The following is a 22,339-nucleotide window of genomic DNA, read 5'->3' on the forward strand; positions in this document are numbered from 1 at the left end:
AAGCAACAATCAAACAATCGGAAAATTCCCGTCGTATCAATTCCTAGATATGGTCGTAATTATACTAAATGCACAGGGCATAATAAACACAACATTATTAATATTGCTACTACGGATCATTTGATCAAAAATTCCCTAAAACAGCCCACTACCTATAATATAGGTTTTTTAAACATAAGATCATTGTCTCCCAAAACGTTGTTAGTTAATGATATCATCACAGACAACAATCTTAACGTCATCGGTCTCAGCGAAACCTGGCTTAAACCAAACAACTTTTTTGCGCTAAATGAGGCATGTCCTCCTAACTTTACACATGCGCATATTGCCCGTCCTCTTAAAAGGGGTGGAGGGGGGGCGCACTAATATACAACAAAAACTTTAACCTTAGTCCTAACATAAATAATAAAAATAAATCGTTTAAGGTGCTTACTATGAGGTCTGTCACACCGCTGCCTCTACACCTGGCTGTTATCTACCACCCCCCAGGGCCCTATTTGGACTTTATCAATGAATTCTCAGAGTTCGTTGCTGATCTAGTGACACGCGCCGATAATATAATCATAATGGGGGACTTTAATATCCATATGAATACCCCATCGGACCCACCGTGCGTAGCGCTACAGACTATAATTGATAGCTGTGGTCTCACACAAATAATAAATGAACCCACGCATCGCAACGGTAATACGATAGACCTAGTGCTTGTCAGGGGTATCACCGTTTCCAAAGTTACGATACTCCCGTATACTAAAGTATTGTCCGATCATTACCTTATAAAATTTGAGGTTCAGACGCATGTTCGTCAAACTAATAATAATAATAACTGCTATAGCAGCCGCAACATTAATACGGCCACAACGACAACTCTTGCTGACCTACTGCCCTCGGTAATGGCACCATTCCCAAAATATGTGGGCTCTATTGATAACCTCACTAACAACTTTAACAACGCCCTGCGCGAAACCATTGATAACATAGCACCGCTAAAGTTAAAAAAGGCTCCAAAAAAGCGTACCCCGTGGTTTACAAAAGAAACTAGAGCTCAGAAATTATTATGTAGAAAGCTGGAACGCAAATGGCGCATGACTAAACTTGAGGTGCACCATCAAGCATGGAGTGATGGTTTAATAACTTATAAACGCATGCTTACCTTAGCTAAAGCTAAATATTAGTCAAATCTCATCCACCGTAATAAAAACGATCCTTAATTTTTGTTTAGTACGGTAGCATCGCTAACCCAACAAGGAACTCCTTCCAGTAGCTCCACCCACTCAGCTGATGACTTCATGCAATTCTTTAGTAAGAAAATTGAAGTAATTAGAAAGGAGATTAAAGACAATGCGTCCCAGCTACAACTGGGTTCTATTAACACTGATAGGATTGTATATACGGCGGATACTGCCCTCCAAAATAGTTTCTCTTGTTTTGAGGAAATAACATCAGAGGAATTGTTACAAAGTGTAAATGGAATAAAACAAACAACATGTTTACTTGACCCTCTTCCTGGGAAACTGATCAAGGAGCTTTTTGTATTATTAGGTCCATCAGTGCTAAATATTATAAACTTATCACTTTCCTCCGGGCACTGTTCCCCTAGCATTCAAAAAAGCGGTTATTCATCCTCTTCTTAAAAGACCAAACCTCGATCCTGACCTCATTGTAAACTACCGACCGGTGTCTCAACTTCCCTTTATTTCAAAAATCCTCGAAAAAATTGTTGCGGAGCAGTTAAATGAACACTTAGCGTCTAACAATCTATGTGAAACCTTTCAATCCGGTTTCAGGGCAAATCACTCCACGGAGACAGCCCTCGCAAAAATGACTAATGATCTATTGCTAACGATGGATTCTGATGCGTCATCTATGTTGCTGCTCCTCGATCTTAGCGCTGCTTTCGATACCGTCGATCATTATATTTTATTAGAACGTATCAAAACACGAATTGGTATGTCAGACTTAGCCCTGTCTTGGTTTAACTCTTATCTTACTAATAGGATACAGTGTGTCTCCCATAACAATGTGACCTCGGACTACGTTAAGGTAACGTGTGGAGTTCCCCAGGGTTCGGTCCTTGGCCCTGCACTCTTCAGCATCTACATGCTGCCGCTAGGTGACATCATACGCAAATACGGTGTTAGCTTTCACTGTTATGCTAATGACACCCAACTTTACATGCCCCTAAAGCTGACCAACACGCCGGATTGTAGTCAGCTGGAGGCGTGTCTTAATGAAATTAAACAATGGATCTCCGCTAACTTTTTGCAACTCAATGCCAAAAAAACGGAAATGCTGATTATCGGTCCTGCTAGACACCGACCTCTATTTAATAATACAACTCTAAAATTTGACAACCAAACAATTAAACAAGGCGACACGGTAAAGAATCTGGGTATTATCTTCGACCCAACTCTCTCCTTTGAGTCACACATTAAAAGCGTTTCTAAAACGGCCTTCTTTCATCTCCGTAATATCGCAAAAATTCGCTCCATTCTGTCCACTAAAGACGCTGAGATCATTATCCATGTGTTTGTTACGTCTTGCCTAAACTACTGTAACATATTATTTTCGGGTCTCCCCATGTCTAGCATTAAAAGAGTACAGTTGGTACAAAATGCGGCTGCTAGACTTTTGACAAGAACAAGAAAGTTTGATCACATTACTCCTGTACTGGCTCACCTGCACTGGCTTCCTGTGCACTTAAGATGTGACTTTAAGGTTTTACTACTTACGTATAAAATACTACACGGTCTAGCTCCATCCTATCTTGCCGATTGTATTGTACCATATGTCCCGGCAAGAAATCTGCGTTCAAAGGACTCCGGCTTATTAGTGATTCCCAAAGCCCAAAAAAAGTCTGCGGGCTACAGAGCTTTTTCATTTCGGGCTCCAGTACTCTGGAATGCCCTCCCGGTAAAAGTTCGAGATGCCACCACAGTAGAAGCATTTAAGTCTCACCTTAAAACTCATTTGTATACTCTAGCCTTTAAATAGACTACCTTTTTAGACCAGTTGATCTGCCGTTTCTTTTCTTTTTCTCCTATGTCCCACTCTCCCTTGTGGAGGGGGTCCGGTCCGATCCGGTGGCCATGTACTGCTTGCCTGTGTATCGGCTGGGGACATCTCTGCGCTGCTGATCCGCCTCCGCTTGGGATGGTTTCCTGCTGGCTCCGCTGTGAACGGGACTCTCGCTGCTGTGGTGGATCCACTTTGGACTGGACTCTCGCAACTGTGTTGGATCCATTATGGATTGAACTCTCACAGTATCATGTTAGACCCGCTCGACATCCATAGTCATCATTGTCACCGACGTCCCACTGAGTCATTGTCACCGACGTCCCACTGGGTGTGAGTTTTCCTTGCCCTTATGTGGGCCTACCGAGGATGTCGTAGTGGTTTGTGCAGCCCTTTGAGACACTAGCGATTTAAGGCTATATAAGTAAACATTGATTGATTGATTGATTGATTGATTGATGAGCATTCCTCAACTTTATCAGTATTTATTGCCACCTTTCTCAACTGTTTTGTCACGTGTTGCTGGCATCAAATTCTAAAGTTAATGATTATTTGCAAAAAAAAAAATGCTTATCAGTTTGAACATCAAATATGTTGTCTTTGTAGCATATTTAACTGAATATGGGTTGAAAATTATTTGCAAATCATTGTATTCCGTTTATATTTAAATCTAACACAATTTCCCAACATATATGGAAACAAGGTTTGTATAATCACACCATTATGATGATTCTATGTGTCTACATTAAACATTCTTGTTCATACTGCATTAATATATGCTCATTTTAAACTTTCATGCAGAGAGGGAAATCACAAATAAGTCACTTGACCAAAACTGTATTTACTAAACAGTTATTAAGCAGTGGCACAAACATTCAGGTCATTTCAAAACAGAAAGTGCAAGATTGTCAGAGACATTTTAAAACAAGCTATTAGTGCACTTTTGTGCATGTCACTAAGATGACATATCAAAACAACACTAAATTAAAGTGCACTTTTCTTACTGAACGCCACTACAATAGTTAAAAACAAATAAAGTGCACTTTTGTGCATGATGTCACACAAGATATTTCAATAAGTGTCAATTAAAAATCAACTACGTAGTAGGAAATCAAATAGTGTTCGTCCTCGCTATGTGGTAGATTACTGCAGACATTATCTCCTTTTATTGTTGACTATTTTTTTCATATGGTATTTATCTGGAAATGTTTGTCTCGGCATTTTGATGGTGCGGGCATGTGGCACCGAATGGAGATGTTGACATGCGGAGAAAGCACTCTTCATTCTCTAGCAGGTGACATTTCAAATGATGCCTCATATTAGCAGTACTGCTACTTTTGTAGCAACGCTTTTGCCCCACACTTGACAAATTATGGTTGTCTGTTCAACATATTCCCATTTGAAGCCAAACCACCGCCAGACCATGGACCCCCTACTGTTTTTCTTGGGAAGTAATTCTTCTTTCATTTGTTACCAGATTCGCACCTTCTTTCTCTCGTATTACCACTCGCCCCACAGCTAACGTTACCCATGATGCAACCTCTCTGCTCCGCGAGGGCGTATGACAGTATATGATGCATGTAAGAAGGTGCGCTTGTTTTATGTCTCTGTGAGAAGGAGACAAGAAAGAGTGACTAGAGCCTCTAGTGTCATGCCAGCAGCTAAAAGCAACTGCGTGAAAATGTATACTCGAATATCACGATATAGTCATTTTCTATATCGCACAGAGACAAACCCGCTATATATCGAGTAGATCGATATATCACCCAGCCCTATGTTCATAGTGTTTGCAAACTACAAAGAAGAACAATGATAAACATTATGAACTTAATGATAATCTTATTTTTGTAACTATTATTATTTATTAAATGTTTGTAATGTTAATTGAGAACAGGAAGTGAACAAAAGTGTTAGCTATTGCTATGTAATGGAAAAAGGGAAGGATTAAATAAGCTCTTTTTCTTCCTACTCCTTCTCAAACATGTAAAAAAGAGAAACTGGATATTGTGATGTATCATGTTGTAATTGTATGCATGTTCGAAATAAACTCAAACTATAACCATAACCATGAATTGCATTTGTTGATGTGGTTCTGTTGTAGTTGTAAAAGAAAAACAATTGGCCGATACTGATTAAAAAACAGGCCGTTACTGATACACATCTAAATGCCAAATATTGGTGCCAATAATTGGCCTGGCTGATAATCAGCCGATCGCTTGAATAGACAAAAAAATGTTTAATGTAGAATTGTGCTTTTTTGGAGGGCAAAGCACCAAGTCATTTGATTTAATTGCATTCCAACAGGGAACATTGATTTGAGATTTGATTTAGGATGAATTGATGAATGGATGGTTTGATCTTTATTATTTTGGGTTACAAGCTTCGTCACAAAACCAATTAAACTCGTGAACCGATGTGCCGCTGTCATTAAATGTGGATGCACAGATCAATTTTGCCTTATTTCAATTTTGCAATAGGCATATAACCATTTGTATGTCCTCTCATTCCCAGTTTTCCTGATATATTTGACATAGAGATGTATTGGCCGAATTTGAAATGTTATCAAATGAATAGTGAGCACACAATTGCTATTGAGGAACATGCAATTCATGTAAACCTTTAACAAATCCATCCAAATTAGCCTCAGACTATGCACATTATTGGGAAAATTATATTAAAAGGTCACATCAGGCAGAGCGTAACTATTAACACAATTTTAAACATGACACTTGCATCCAATGGAAGATGTTGTAAAGATCAGGTGAAACATATCAGTCCAACTAGTAGACTTGCTCTGACATGCAACTTTCACCACTGGACAGTAATAATTAAAAGTAATTTGTGAAAATTAGGTGAAGCTCACATTTAATTATAAATATTTTGTGTTTATTTACAGCTGTTCTCTATACTGGTTAAATATACTGCCTGTGAGGATTAGCAGATCTATTGGTACATGTGAGAACACGCATCTAGACAGCAATTCAGATGTAAAAGTTGTTTTTCAACCTAAACATAACATGTTACAACACAATTAACTTCAATTATAGACTGCCAGCCAGTGCCAGGTATTCAACACCCTCAAATTGTGACCAGTGAGAAACTGGTCAGCTGGGTGGCCTCTTTAGCCAGAAACAAGTTATTGTTTAAAAAAACAAAACAACAAAAAACAAAAAAGAACATTGCACTTCAATGGCGCTGCCACAATTGTTAATGGACTTCACTTCTTTGGGATTGTCACATGGAATCCATAAATCAAAGGACGGTGCTAATGCTGTGGCCTGCTGAGTGAACGGAGTGGGGCAGGGTTTACTAATCAATACTCTATTTAGAGTGTCCTTAACCAATGTCTATTATGCAAGCATAACTTTCTCTTGATGCGTGAGTGTCAAAGATCTCGGTGACAAATTAAAGCAGAAATGTCTCAGTGATGTAGCATGGCTAAAATAACCCAGTTAATAGCACTAAATGTATAAGCAGATACACTTACACACATATACTTGTACAAATACAATGGTTAGCGATCAAGAAAGTGGTTTGCGAACAGAGGGATTAATAAATGACCACAGTGAGAGCTAGTTGATAACCAGCTCAGTATCCTCACAAAGTGAGAGATGGACATGATCAGACTACATTTATGTGAAATGTGTTGCTATACACCCAGAACGTTCATTAGCGGGCACCATGCTTAGCTTCAGTTTGTTATACTAAAAATGCTCAATAACTGGAATTACACTTCACAACTGTGAAGGTTCTTAACTCTCGGTTGATGGCCCAAATGCACAAAGGTTATGGTCATGGTTGTGGTTTGAGTGTATTTCAAACATGCATACTATTTCAACATGATGCATCACAATAGTCATAGTCTCTAAATATGGAGAATATAATTTATTTATTTAAATACTGGTAAGTCCTGTTAGTGTTGGGAGGACTAGGAAAAACATATGTGTTGTTGCTTTAAGGTTCCCTAGCCAACGATGGATTAAGGGGTTCAGAAGGAAACCCAGGGAATGTGCCAATGCATTTACAATTGAGATAGACTGGCCCAGTGAAAGTAGCAAAAATAGTTCACTATTTAATTCATAAAAAGCTTGGGTGGAGGGAATGGTTGTGTTGCATCTTCTTCTTCAAGAAGCCCACAGATTGCAACTCAAAACTTTAAAGTAATCTAGATTTGTTGTGCTCCTTAGTGATTTGATGCAAGAAGCTCTAACCATTCCCTGAGGGAAAGAAACAAACAGACATAGGAAGAAGAAAGGTAGGTAAGACATGCAGAAATTGGTGTAAAAGCCACACAGCAAATCTGAGGCAATACTGCTGAGACAGGTAAGTGGAGAAATGCAGTATCGCCATTGGCAAAATACATCAAACTAGGAGATAGAATAACACTTCTCTATTTCCTGCAGATAGTCCAATTATTATTCCAAACACTGCAACAAAGTAAACACCAGACTTATGTGAGTATTCTCAAAACATTCTAATTACAAGTAGCTTTGCCTTTTGGTCTTTTGCAAAGGTAGAACACTAACCGACCTTTGTTTGTAGTTAGCTAAAACCTAAAATACTGTGCTAGTAATGCTACTTTTGGTAGCAACGCTTTTGCCCCTCACTTGACAAATTACGGTTGTCTGTTCAACATATTCCCACTTGAAGCCAAACCACTGCCAGACGATGGACCCCCTGCTGTTTTTCTTGGGAATTACTTCTTCTTTCATTTGCACCTTCTTTCTCTCGTATTACCACTCGCAGGGCTCTGCTAGCACCACAGCTAATGTTACCCAGTCTGCTACCTCCCTGCTCCATGAGGGCGTATACGTATGTGACGTATGATATGACAGTATGTGACGTATGTAAGAAGGTGCGCTTGTTGTCTGTGAGAAGGAGAGACGGGAAAGAGTGAGAAGACCCTGTAATGTAATGCCCGCAGCTAAAAGCAACTGTGTGAGACTGTATACTCGAATATCACGATATAGTCATTTTCTATATCGCACAGAGGCTAACGCGCGATATTTCGTGTACATCAATATATCGCCCAGCCCTATTTGGAATATACTACACCATTCATGAATGAGGAATTTAAAGACATTTGTACATTGTGTCAGTTTTTCCAAGTTTTTTTTCTCAGTGTCACCGGCAAGCCAGCATTGTGAATACCGTAATGAGGTGGTCAAGGAATTTTGCATGTGTATACGTATGCCTGGCTGTGTATGTATTCTCCTGCATAGCACCAATGACCTGAAATGTAGGGCGAAACCGCAACGCTGGGCTGACAGCAGATAGTCCACCCCCTCTAACTGACTGACAGCTCTGTGACCTCAGCTGCCTCCTACAACAACATTTTGGTCTTGCTTCCGCTTTAACAGCTGTCATTTCTTGATTAATCTAACAATTTTTACAGGTGAAAACTCATCATAGGCAGACTAGGGCGAAAATATAGAAAAAAATGAAGAGAAATAGAATTTAGATGGATATAACGGCCGTTCATTTTCAACTGTCGAGAATAGCAAGGCCCTCAGGTGCAGCTACTTCATGGATCACATGAGGATTTTGCCTTATTTGTTCCAATGTAACACTTAGGCACATGCCCTTTATCTGACACTCAGATTGGACAAATCCCTGCTAATCTAAGGATAAGGTACAACAGCCACATATCTCGGTGGATTTCTACAAAACCGGGTCAAAAGGGTGCAGACAAGCAAAAGAGCATTATTGTACACTAAGGGTACACAGAGTCATGGACACACGAGTCATAGCTTGACCAAGCAAAAAACTAAAACAAGGGGAAAAAAATCAAAGAAAAGAGACATGTGCAATAAAAGGTACCAGGACATCTCTATCTTTAGGGTAAAGGCATGTTGTCATAATGAGATATTATGCCAATGTCCGAGAATGGTTAAGGATGTTCATTACATGACCACTGTTTTTAAAATTGGCATGCAAAAACAAATGCAGCAACAAAATGTAGAATAGGGGTGGCAGAGTGTGTGAGAGCAGTTGGTTCTGTAATTTAAAGTAAGTCAAATTTGATCTGCATTCAAACAACTCAACACACTTTGGCTGCAAAACTTGCTGGGTGACATTGTAATTTGATGGCCCTTTTGTGAAGCACTGAGATAGTCAAAACAGCATATACACCATTCACTATTGCAATGCACATCAGGTTGTTAGATAACATAAGGAGAACCAGAACGTGCAAGCTAATGGAAAGGCAACAGATGGAGAGCAACATAGAATCAGCACATTTAAAAAGGGTCAGCAGTAGCAGGGACAGAATGAGTAGAGAGAAAGCTATAGTAGTTATAACTGCCTCACATGTTGATGAGAACAGCCACAAATCATGCTGTTAAGACTTTGAGAGGCAATTGAAATATTTTTTCCAGTGCATGAATGTGATTTGTGCTCCCAGAGTCATGAGAAGGGAAGTTGAAGCCAAAAGCCATTTGGTTTAATGGGCAATCTGCACCACAGACTGCACTGACCCCCAGCACTTAGTTGGAGGAGAAGGCCAACCTATTAACAAAGAGTGGGAAGCTCCGGGCTCACCTTATCACATAAGGGTACACTTAATTAGACTGTTTGTTTAGGAGGCTCTAATGAAAAGATTGCAAATGGTGGGGGTAGGGGGGATTTGTAGGGGATACTAACTGCTCTCCTTGAAACTACAGGCTGAAAGTCATCATTACAAGATGAAGCTGAGAAAATGCTGTATTTGTGAATTTCAATTCCACAAGCTAGATGGTAAAAGTGGGCAGAAAAAGATACAACTAATTAAAGATGTAAACTGTCAAAATTAATGAAATACCATATTTCATTAAGCTAAAGTACTTTCCGGTTAATTGTTGATGTGTATCAACAGTGGGGTTAATGAGAGCTTATAAGATCTGCATGAATTGTTTTACAATTGGTACAATGCTTAAAAAATATTGCATCCTTTTTTCTCCCATCCCTGCACCTTTTCAGACCATTTGCCCTGTCTACCTAATTAAAGGGGAGAAATTGGACACGCGCCTATGAGCACTGTAATTTACCGAAAGCTGAATAGGGTGTGTAAAAAGTCTGTTTTAAAGAAGCAGGCACTGGATAAGACAGGCGAGGCCTTGTCACTTGTGGAAATACTGGAGGATACCAAGGTGAGCGGAGAGGGCAGACTAGATGAGACAGTCGGAGCGTGACGAACAGCATCCAAAATACAGCGCACACGCACGTGTTAATCCGCTGTTGATTTTTATTGAAAGCTGCTCTCCTCTACCTCATCATTGCCTGAAAGGCCAGTGAGTGTAGATATATATTTAGTGATTCATTCATTCATCCATTCAGCCAGAGATCAGGGAAACACTTGACAAATATATTACATACTTAACTTAGCAAATATACAGATATGACAGTAAATAATTTAAGGGAAATACATTATAACGTAGTATCCTCTAGGTTTTATGACCATTAGATGCTGATGGTCAGGAGTATAAAGTTTATTTTAAAAACTACAAATAGTAGAGCCATGACAAAACATATGCAGCAATTACACATTAAGGGTTTTCCCTTAATGTATTTGATCATGGCGCACAGCCACAGCAAAATATATGTCGCCACACCTTAAAAATGTTTTGTTTTGTTTTGTTTTTTAACATTAAAAAAGGTTAAAGTGATATAAGAAGAAGAGACACAAAGTCCGACAGTCTTTTTAACTTTTATTGCCAATGATATACAAACATCCAGCCCAATTCCAACACATATTCCCTTCCGTGCACACATGTCTGTCTCCATACTACCCCAGACACTTAACACTTCCTTATTCTCCACCAACATGGTGTGCTCACAGACCATGAGAACAATGAACATCAAAACCAGCAGGGCTTGAATTTAACCAAGGCAACCGCGAGAACCGCCGCGAACACCCGAGTCATTTGCCATCATGCCCTAAAAAAATTGACCAACATTGGCGGCAAGAACATGCCGTGACCACCCTTGACTTGTTACTTGTTAATGGACTAGGAATGTAACAGTAAACGGTATAATGCTCATTTGGGATAAAATTCCAGACGGTTAGTAACACCATCTAATTTTTTAATTACTGAAAAACCGTCATTTATTAATGCCTTTTAGGCAACACGGAGTCAGGCACATGTGCGCTAGTGTCGTTTGGCTTGATAATCATGGAGGACTAACGACACAGACTTTGCTGTGGAGATTTCCACTCGGGGGACACAGAGCCAAGCGTTTGGTTTAACATAATTTTCCCTCGCTTCCAGGCGTGCGCTTAAGAGCGCACTGCTGTGTTTAGATGGAGACAGGTGTGGACAATATTGGAGACAGACGCTCTTGTCCCACACTAAAAGTATACAGCGAAGGAGAAAACTATTTGATGTTGCGTTTATTTTCTCAATACAGCGTTCATCAGCTGATGTGAGAGTTAATGAGGTGAGGAAACATGCAGCAGGTTATGTGTCAGGAACGTTACCACAACTTGTTTGTAAAGTCTTTCGTTTGTTTAGTGGGATGTTCACTTGTCTTTTATTTAACTGCAAATTGTATCAGTGTTCAAATAACATCAACACTAGCTCAAATGTTTTGTCATCTCATTGAATTGAGCGCAGGCTGTTAGTAATGTGTATTCGATGTGAGAGGTTTCACTCCTCTTTATGTTTGTTGGCCAAACTGTTGTACTGATAGGAGGCATTGGAGAAGCTTGTTTATGTGACGTTATCGTCATTAGCTAAACTGCTTTATGTTTTACTTTGATATCAAAAAGTATACACCGGGGTTTATTTACATTACTTGTTTTTTTCATGTCACAAAGGTAATACTTCAAAAAACATTCATGTGACATAGCACATTGTTAATGTTTTATTGTGCATAATTAATTCCTATATGACATATTTCTGCTCAAACTCACAACGCACCCGACCTCTATGGCCCCTGCTATGGGTGGTGAGCCCATTGGAGGGGTGACCCACTTTGCCTCTTAAGGCTGTGCCCGGCCGGGCCCCATGCCGCTCGCCATCGTGCCCCAACTGCGGGCCTGGCTCCAGAGGGGGGCTCCGGTGACCCGCGTCCGGGCGAGGGAAAACTGAGTCTCTGTTGTTGTATATCCATAGAAGTCTTCGAGCTGCTCTTTGTCTGATCCCTCACCTAGGACCTGTTTGTCTTGGGAGACCCTACCAGGGGGCATAGAATCCCCCGGACAATATAGCTCCTAGGAAATTTGGGACACGCAAACTCCTCTACCACGGTAAGGTGGCAGCTCAGAGAGCTTATATATAGGGTGACTTTTATCTATCATCATTAGGACACACCACACCATACGAGCACCATTTTTGGACTATGTCCACTGCATCTTTATCTTGCTGTAATAAAAAATAAATTTAAAAAAATACAGAAATGAGCCAGTTGGGCCAGCTGTGGGAATCAGAAGATTGCATATATACATGTATGAGTTCAACAATATTCTACATCTCTGCACAGTAATCGGAGTGACAAACAGCGTGCTGTGAGTAGAGGTGGGAGGCGGTTAGTCAACGGCTTGCACGTTCTTTAAAATGCATGCACAAGATCTGCAAGTGAAAGGGTTCACAGACTTTCACCATGTCATGCTTTACAACTAAGGACAAAAAGACATTTGGAGTCAATTACAACGTTTTCATGCACAAAATTAGCCCAATTTTACAGATACATTGGTTTCTTCTATTTGTAACTGTCTATGTGAAGACCTTATTTACACATACTATCTAATACAACTGTTGGCGAAATGCTGAGTGCGTCCCGCACGTTAGAGGGCGGTTGAGGTAATTTCAGACATGATTGTGGGTAGAGGATGAGCAGGCTACAGGCGAATAGTTAACACTACCATAAAGTCTCAAGTCTAACAGATACTATAACTTTCCTCAGCTAGTTTGTGTTGTTAGTGATGTGTTAATACGTGTTTAAAAATTACATCTTTGGTTTTGGAGGTTATGGTGTTCCTCAAAGGCATTGAAAACATTGCCACTGTGATGAATTGCTTTGAATATTTAAGTACTAACTTTTTGCTATGCAGTGAATTATTTTTAACTGCTGGATTATATGTCAATCAAATTGTCCACAATGTAGTATTTGGACATAACACTTACGTCACAAAATAAAGTATATTTAAAAATGCTACTTTTTGATGTTTTTCTCAATCACTAAAATATATTAATTGACAGGCAGACAATATGCTTTATGTAATTTGCCAGATATATTTGTGGTCTGTCACTGACTAACAAAAATGTTTTTATTACGTTTTAATTCCATCGCATTCGTGAGTAGGACTGCAACGATTAGTCGACAATAAGATTCGTCGCCGAAAATTATCTTTGTCGACAATAGTCGTGACGTCATCACTGGGTCAATCGCAAACACAACACCAGTGATAACATGTAAAGTTTCCTCTTATTCAGGTTGAAAACATGAATACCTTGCTCATTTTGCCAAGTGGACCTTGTTTGCATGGCAGTACATCTGTGATACGCGAGCATTTCAATTTTCTGATTAGTCGACTAATCGATAAGATAATCATTGACTAATTAACTATCAAGATAATCGTTAGTTGCAGCATTCTCTTGAGTACAATAATGTGTTGGTGTTCGAATATGGCTGTGTGATACGTTTCACACACCTGAATGAGCTTAGCGGTCATGTCACATTTAAAAACTGTCTTCTTCGAGAACATTCTGACACTTAATATACGGGTAAGCTTTTATTTGATCAAATGCTTTAAAATGTTAAATTATTTCAGCTTCTGGATCTTTCATTTGGAGCATTGTTGGTGTAAGCAGTTTCCCTCCCTCTAGCTTTGTCTTCTTCGCTGGTGAGTTTAATGTTGGTACGAGCAGTGTCTTAATCCTCCACTGACACTGGCGAATGGAACGCTCTCAGATTAAAGGAAGGGAACGGATTTCCAATCGCATGATCTTGGTATGTTAATCTGATCTTTACAAATTGCAACACTATCTAATTAAGGCCTTTACATGGGTTTTAAAGGGAACCTATTATTCAAAACCAACATTTTTTACCTGATGGTACCTGCTTTTGTGAATTCGAGATCCCCATAAATCCCAAAAATGTTCAATCAAACTATTGAAGCATGGCGGAGATATTTATAAAATATTATTGCATTCCTTCATTCTTTCTAAAAATGAGCTGCTTGGATTTTGCTCTGCCCTGTGACGTCAGCGCATATCTTCATTTATGGTAGAAATGTAGCTGTATATCTTTGCGCGTATGCCAATGTAGTCCGACAGCATAGTCAATAAGCTCCTTCTTTTTCTCTTTTCTCTGGTTGTGGAGCAGACTGGCTCATACATGCATCCTCTGCTGTGCCATTTCTAATACAGTGTATATATAGTGTATAGTTCTAACTTATATCTGTCAGTAGACTCAAAATGGAAGCGATAAAACTACCACATCGCTGGCGAGGAGAAGACGCAGTCAAAGTTGAGGCACGCAAAAAAGACTGCCACAAGACGGCGCATCCTGAAGAGACAGTAAGAAAGTGTCCTGAAAAAGGTTTGTAAGACATAAACTTTGCAAAATTTGGACCAAAGAAACACCATTTCGTCTTATGTAGACCACAAGGAAGTATTTTAAATGTCGAGAAAAAAAGTCATAATATGACTCCTTTAGAAGCTGATTTTAAGTCAATTCACATCATACCTAATTTCTTTAGTAAATGTAAACGTACTAAGTGTTGGATTTGCCAAATGGACATTCCCAGCAGGTGACGCAAGGCACACCAAGAAAGCAATAAAGTGTGTGTTTGTCTTTTAAACTAACACCCTGCCTATCTCCATCTTCCCACCCACAGGGGGTCCTGGCTGCCCTTCTGCTTCATCTGCCTGTTCAAGGCAACACAAACACACAATGCACACAATGACATGCACATACAGATTTGAGTGTTCTAGCAGTGCTAGAACACTCTCTCATCCAGGTATAATCATGATTATGAGACAATGGCAAAGGCCAAAATGCCTAACTTGAAGCAGCAGAAACTAGAATGCATAAACCAGTGGGTGTCCTCATGGTGATAAAGTATATTTACTTTTGGACCGTGTATGTTTTAGCTTGATGCACAAAGAGACTTGGGGCGGGTGGAGATAAATAGATGGGTTGCCTTTGCACTAAGATCCAGCTGTGCTCCTGTTCATGCTGGACTGTCAGGATGGTGATGAGCACAGCTTGTGTGTGTGTGTGTGTGTGTGTGTGTGTGTGTGTGTGTGTGTGTGTGTGTGTGTGTGTGTGTGTGTGTGTGTGTGTGTGTGTGTGTGTGTGTGTGTGTGTGTGTGTGTGTGTGTGTGTGTGTGTGTGTGTGTGTGTGTTTTACATATGTCTAGCTGTATAGAAAGAAGCCGATATTAATTCTGAAGAACAGCGAGAGATCTCGGAAAGCCTCATGCTGAGCATGGCCAGGCCAGCATATTGGACTGGAGACACCAGCACAACTCTACAAAAACATGGCAATTCCTGCTATGAATAACGGATGGGGCTCTCTTTAGTATACACACTGGACATTGGCCATGGCTGGTTATCTCAGCTATGAAAAATATCCTGAGTAGTTTTAACAAAGACATGACGAATTACACCTTCTGTAAATAACCAAGAAGCAAACAATAAGGGATTGCAGCCAGCAGCAATGTATTTCATCAGTCTATTAGAATATCAATGGCAATGATACTCAATTATCCGCTATAACTGTGAGATTGGGAGCATGTGAAAAACATCCATTGTTTGTCCATAATAAAATGCAGAGAATGTTTGTAATATGTTTATACTTGTGTGTCAGAAACCCTAAATGTATTTGACTACATTTACACTGCAGGTCCATATGAGATTTTTTCAAAATGGGATCTTTTTCTAGGTGACTCTTACACTGCAAGTAAACTGTGATCTTTATCAAACTCCAGTGTAAACATGAACAGGCCCCAATGTGACCCCAATGTGGCCTCGACGTCACTTGCATGCCAGTTTAATAAAGTGAAAACAGAGGAAGTTTACCGGATTGCGTAAATGAACAAAAAAGTTGCGACAATGAATTAAAGCAATATAATGTATGAATTAATATATACCTGTACAGTGTAATATATTTGCGAGGGTTCCAATATTTTTATGGCTGTTAAGTAGAGACATGGCTCTAAGTTAGCTTTATTTTTCAACTCACTTACGTAACCAACTTACGCAATGTACGTAATATATTAACGAATATGGACCGCGTATAGGACTATTCCTTTTCTCTATACAGTTTGTCCTAAAAGGGTCATGGGTGAGCTGGAGCCTATCCCAGCTGACTTTAAGCACAATGACAGGGTACACCCTGGAATGGTTACCAATCAATCACAGGACACAGAGGAAACTTCAGCAATAGTAAACCTTAAAAACAAAATTTTGGGGCTGTTTCATTCGCTGGGATCCACTTCTGCACATAGTTGTGTGTAAAATTGGTTGTAGTTGTAGTAAAATCTCCATGCGCAAGTACGCACACAAAGACTCAATACTCATGAATGAAAAATGTATATCAGTGTTCAACAGTGTTTCCAGTACATCCTATAGTTGCCAATGTATGGGAATGTGCACTTTCTACAGTACACTCCTGGTTTAATTACATATGGGACGGCGTGGCGCAGTGGGGAATGGCCGTGCGCAACCCGAGGGGCCCTGGTTCAAATCCCACCTAGTACCAACCTCGTCACGTCCGTTGTGTCCTGAGCAAGACACTTCACCCTTGCTCCTGATGGGTGCTGGTTGGCGCCTTGCATGGCAGCTCCCTCCATCAGTGTGTGAATGTGTGTGTGAATGGGTAAATGTGGAAGTAGTGTCAAAGCGCTTTGAGTACCTTGAAGGTAGAAAAGCGCTATACAAGTACAACCCATTTAACCCATTTATATATCTTTTGCCCTACATCAATGCTGGAATTTAGCTTGAACGATGGGTAAAAAGTCCTTTAAATTAGAGATTAAAAACTTCCAACTTGGTTATTTGATCGTCTCCACAATGAAATTAGTTACAGTAAAACCAAGCACACAAAGGAAAGTACAATAATAAACACATGAGTTGCACATACACGTAGGAATCATGTTAAATCAACAATACAACTTGGTATGAAATGAAGAAAAGCAATACAACCATACAGGACAAAGTGTACGTGTCTCTTATGCCGCAAACTTAATTCTAACATACAATGGACTAGCCCATTGACAGGCCATTGACGTAATTTTGACACACCTTCACCCCCACAAATTAGTAGCCTGTGGGCTAGTCTGTGGGAAACACTGTACGGCATAATGTAAGTTAATAGCATTATTACATCCAGTATTGTTTTATGTGTAGTTCCCCTATTGTTTCAAAGTATGACTTCGATTTGAATGCAAAGACATCAAGCTTCTGAATCAAATGGTCATGTGTTTAGGATACAGCGTGTACCCAAATAGGAAAACTAGGAAAGGCTGCTAAAAATGGGTTAAATGGGTTGTTTGCTACATTTATGTGGATACCCATAGGGTTTTAACTTTCCAGAGTGTTGTTGGTATTATACACCTTCTTTCGACTTCTGACTTTTAGCTCATATTGACATAAAAAACACTAGTCTATAACACACGCTTGTGCGCATTATCTATGTTGGCTAATGATAGTGATATAGCAAAGTTTAGCTACTAGCGTTAGCTATCATTGAATATATATTCTATCATAACAAAAACATGACTACAAATTGTTAGTTAATCTTTAGCATTTCTGAGACTGTTTTTTTTTTTTTACTTGCACACACTCCCTTTGTATACTTGTGGACGAGACAGCGGTGAGCGACAGGCCTGAATGCTAGATAAATTCCCTGGACAAACAATGCATTTGTATTCAATTTAATGAGTATTTGTGGAAAAATACACCCTTTAAAATACATAGATTCTGTCAAACCACTAATGGAAACATGGTGGTGGTGTTGTATTCTTTGGTCCGAAAAATTTAACTTTGAGCAAGTTGCAAACAGCCCCTTTAATCATAGACTTACTAAAAAAAACATAACTATCAAGGCTGGTCTTTCATTATTGAAGGTGATGCACGGTTATGACACTTGTCAATAACCGTGACCATGACAATGTTTTATATGCCCTTCTTCTTGTTGTATGTGCAACCAATGGTCAACCCTTTACACTGCCCAGGGACTGGACCAGGGGCTGCAGATTGAGGACGAGACCACTAAGCAACACGCCAAAAGCCTGTGCTGTCACATCAGCTTGCACCACTCACATAAGCAAACATAACATTGATTTAATTCAACATATCATTACTAAGTATATCTTATTTTTTTTGATGACCAAGTAGGGCGAGTCATACCAAAGACTATAAAAATGGGACTCATTACCTCCCTGCTTGGCACTTAGCATCAAGGGTTGGAATTGGGGGTTAAATCACCAAAAATTATTCCCGGGCGCGGCACTGCTGCTGCCCACTGCTCCCCTCACGTCCCAGTGGGTGATCAAGAGTGATGGGTTAAATGCAGAGAATAATTTCGCCACACCAAGAGTGTGTATGACAATCATTGTTACTTTACTTTACTTTAATGGGAAGTTGTCTTGAGGTTACAACTGTAAAATCTATATAATATAGCTCGGGTAGGGAACTTATGGCTCTAGAGCCAGATGTGGCTCTTTTGACGACTGCACCTTGCTCTCAGATAAATCTTAGTTGACATTGCTTAACACGGTAAGTAATGAATAATTCCGCTGGTAATCACAGTGTCAAAAATAACGTTCAAAATATAAAACATTCTCATGCATTTTAATCCATCCATCCAGTTTCTACCGCACCTGTTCAAGATGTCGCATCAATGGTAAGAAGTATTTTATTTATTGTTGGTTAGCTTCAGAATAACAATGTTATTAAAAAGAATACTCTAAAAATGTTGGTCTTACTTAAGTGCACGCATTTAGTTGTATTCAGTCTTTAAAAAAATATTATATGGCTCTCACGGAAATACTTTTTAAAATATTTGGCTTGTATGGCTCTCTCAGCCAAAAAGGTTCCTGACCCCTGTAATATAGGGTTCGGTGTCAATCTGAAATATTGAATGACATAAATCAATCAATCAATCAATCAATGTTTATTTATATAGCCCTAAATCACAAATGTCTCAAAGGACTGTACAAACCACTACGACTACGACATCCTCGGAAGAACCCACATAAGGGCAAGGAAAACTCACACCCAGTGGGCAAGGAGAACTCACACCCAGTGGGACGCCAGTGACAATGATGACTATGAGAACCTTGGAGAGTTGGAGAGGACCTCATATGTGGGCAACTACCCCCCAGGGGACCGAAATAAGTTTGGTTTGGCCATGAAAACTAAATACATTTTTAAACAAGCCAATCTTCTGGTAATAGCTCATTCGTTTACACAAAAATATTCATCTCCTTACAATCTATTTACAGCCAAACAAAAGAATGTGAATAAATAAAAGCCACTTCATTATTATTGTGTTCCTCAACTAAATACTGCATGTAATGTGTTCAGAGGAGGCAGGCGGTATTTAATTTAAAAGCTGCCACACAATGGTGAATTTCAGGCAGATATAACAAGTGCAGAACAAAACCAACAGTGAAAATATTTTCATGAAAGTAGCATGTGATGACGTCACGAATGGACAATTCATACATTTCAAGAGAAAAAGTGTTAATGGACACAAAACAACAAATATACAGAAAGGCAAAACTGAAGACAAAATACATTATCTACAACTATTTTCCAGGTTTTGAAGCTTTCCTATTTGGCATATGGAATAAATATAATTGCTGTCATCCGTGTGTACTAAGAAAAAGTATTGGGTCACATCAAGACAAAGCGTGCTCACCGTCCACCGCCATCCTCGGTCTCAGCGTGGGTCTGTCCGTGGTGCTGTCACCAGGGTTCTTCCATTCCGCTGCCGGAGCAAGGAAATGTTCGGGCAGTCAGACGAATAACGAAGAAGAGGTCCTCTAAAGAGCAGGACCACACACTTTCGCTCCCCTCGACCATTTGTTGTCAAGGAAGCCAGCAGCCGGCACTCGTGAAGCGGCAAACCCTTAAGCTCCGCCCCCTCTCCTCAGCACCTGATGGACCACAGATTGAGGTCACTCTCTGTATTTTGTTTTTATTTCTATCTGAAAGATGTCATTTCTTCAAGCAGAACGTGGCTAACATTATGCAAAAGTCTAATATACAAATGTATTGTCCTTAAGTTAAGTTAATTTAAAATGAGCTGCCATGACTAATGAATGCCCGTAAAGTGAATGACATGAATACTGGTAACAATTAATACTCCATTAATAAATTAAATCACTGTTGTCAAACTAAAGCCCGGGGACCAGATATGGTCCCCGGCTTATGACCAAGTAGACTTGGCCTATATATATATATATATATATATATATATATATATATATATATATATATATATATATATATATATATATATATATATATATATATATATATATATATATATATATATATATATACATATATATACATATATATGTATATATATATATATATATATATATATATACATACATATATATATACATATATATGTATATATATACATACATATGTATATATATATACATATGTGTATATATATACATATGTATATATATACACAGGGGGTACATCACTGAAAAAACATTTTTTTAATTCATGTACCCCCTAATCAGAGCAAATCATTTTTAGTTGAAAAAAGAGATAAAGAAGTAAAATACAGTACTATGTCTTCAGTTTCTGATTTATTAAATTGTATAACAGCGCAATATATTGCTCATTTGTAGTGGTCTTTCTAGAACTATTTGGAAAAAAAGATAGAAAAATGTCTGAAAACTTGTTGAAAAATAAACAAGTGGCTCAATTATAAATAAAGATTTCTACACATACTGTAGAAGTAATCATCAACCTGAAGTGTGTTGCGATCTGCGACTTGGATCACCACATATTATTGTTTATACTTCCACTTGTTGTATTACTCTGTCGTTCTACCCTCTTATTTCCTGTTTAGTCAGTCACCATGGTTGCTCATTGATCCCACCTGCTAATCACGGTTTCTGCACACCTGTCACTTTTTGATTACTTCCCATATTTAAAACCGTCCCTTTTCATTATTCTTTCTGGGACTCTAATTTGCCTTCGAGCAACATTCACGACTGTCTATTACCCGTTTGTATATTCTCGCTAACTTTTCCGCTAAGCCTTTGTTTTATTCCAGCTCTCACGCTGATTAATTGTTTTTCTTTTTTGTGTGCCTTCGTGCCAAGTATAGTTTTTGTATTTTCTATTCCTAGCTTTCATGCTAGCGCCCTTGGTTTATTTTGTCTGTTAGCTCCAGTGTTTTTGTTCATAGTCTGCTTTTGTTAAGTTTAATAATTCATTTAAACTTACCGTTGCTGTGTTCATGTCGACACATCCACGAAGGGACCAATTTGGCATCACTATGCCAACCAGTCGTAACAAAGTGCCCTCTTTGGGGATTGTAATAGAGATCCATCTGATTCATGAACTTAATTCGAAACATTTCTTCACAAAAAATAAATATTTAACATCAATATTTATGGAACACGTCCACAAAAAATGTAGCTGTCAACACTGAATATTGCATTTGTTTTCACAGTTTATGAACTTACATTCATATTTTGTTGAAGTATTATTCAATAAATATATTTATAAAGGATTTTTGAATTGTTGCTCTTTTTAGAATATTTAAAAAAAAAATCTCACGTACCCCTTGGCATACCTTCAAGTACCCCCAGGGGTACGCATACCCCTATTTGAGAACCGCTGAGCTAGATTAAACAATGTTCCTGTCTAATTTTCTGACGATAAAATTGCATTTCAGTCGAAATATTGGGGTGTTTTTTTTTTCTGTGATTAATCACGATTCATCTAGAGATGGCTAGCGACTTGTCCAGGGTGTACCCAGCCTTCCGCCCGATTGTAGCTGAGTTAGGCGCCAGCGCCCCCCGCGACCCCAAAAGGAAATAAGCGTGAGTAAATGGATGGATGGCATCTAGAGATGGACTGATGCAAAGTGAAAAAGTGTTCTGTGGTCTGACGAGTCCACATTTTGAATAGTTTTTGGAAATATTCGACATCATGTCATCCGGACCAAAGGGGAAGCGAACCATCCAGACTGTTATCAACGCAAAGTTCAAAAGCCAGCATTTGTGTTGGTATGGGTGTGCACTAGTGCCCAAGGCATGGGTAACTTACACATCTGTGAAGGCACCATTAATGCGGAAAGGTACATACAGGTTTTGGAACAACGTATGCTGCCATCTAAGAACCGTCTTTTTCA

At 39.2% G+C, this 22,339-nt stretch overlaps 1 protein-coding gene across 1 annotated transcript in view; it reads right to left on the reverse strand.

Moving 5' to 3' along the window:
- The window catches only part of samd10b (sterile alpha motif domain containing 10b), a 119,184-nt gene extending 99,136 nt beyond the window's left edge, over positions 1-20,048 (reverse strand). The window contains exon 1 of the mRNA XM_061904372.1: positions 19,868-20,048. Coding sequence (XP_061760356.1) covers positions 19,868-19,880 — 13 coding nt within the window. The 5' untranslated portion in view covers positions 19,881-20,048. The remainder of the gene's footprint in view (positions 1-19,867) is intronic.
- Positions 20,049-22,339: the final 2,291 nt, after the last annotated feature.

Source organism: Nerophis ophidion, linkage group LG06, assembly GCF_033978795.1.
Source record: "Nerophis ophidion isolate RoL-2023_Sa linkage group LG06, RoL_Noph_v1.0, whole genome shotgun sequence".
Lineage (NCBI taxonomy): Eukaryota > Metazoa > Chordata > Actinopteri > Syngnathiformes > Syngnathidae > Nerophis > Nerophis ophidion.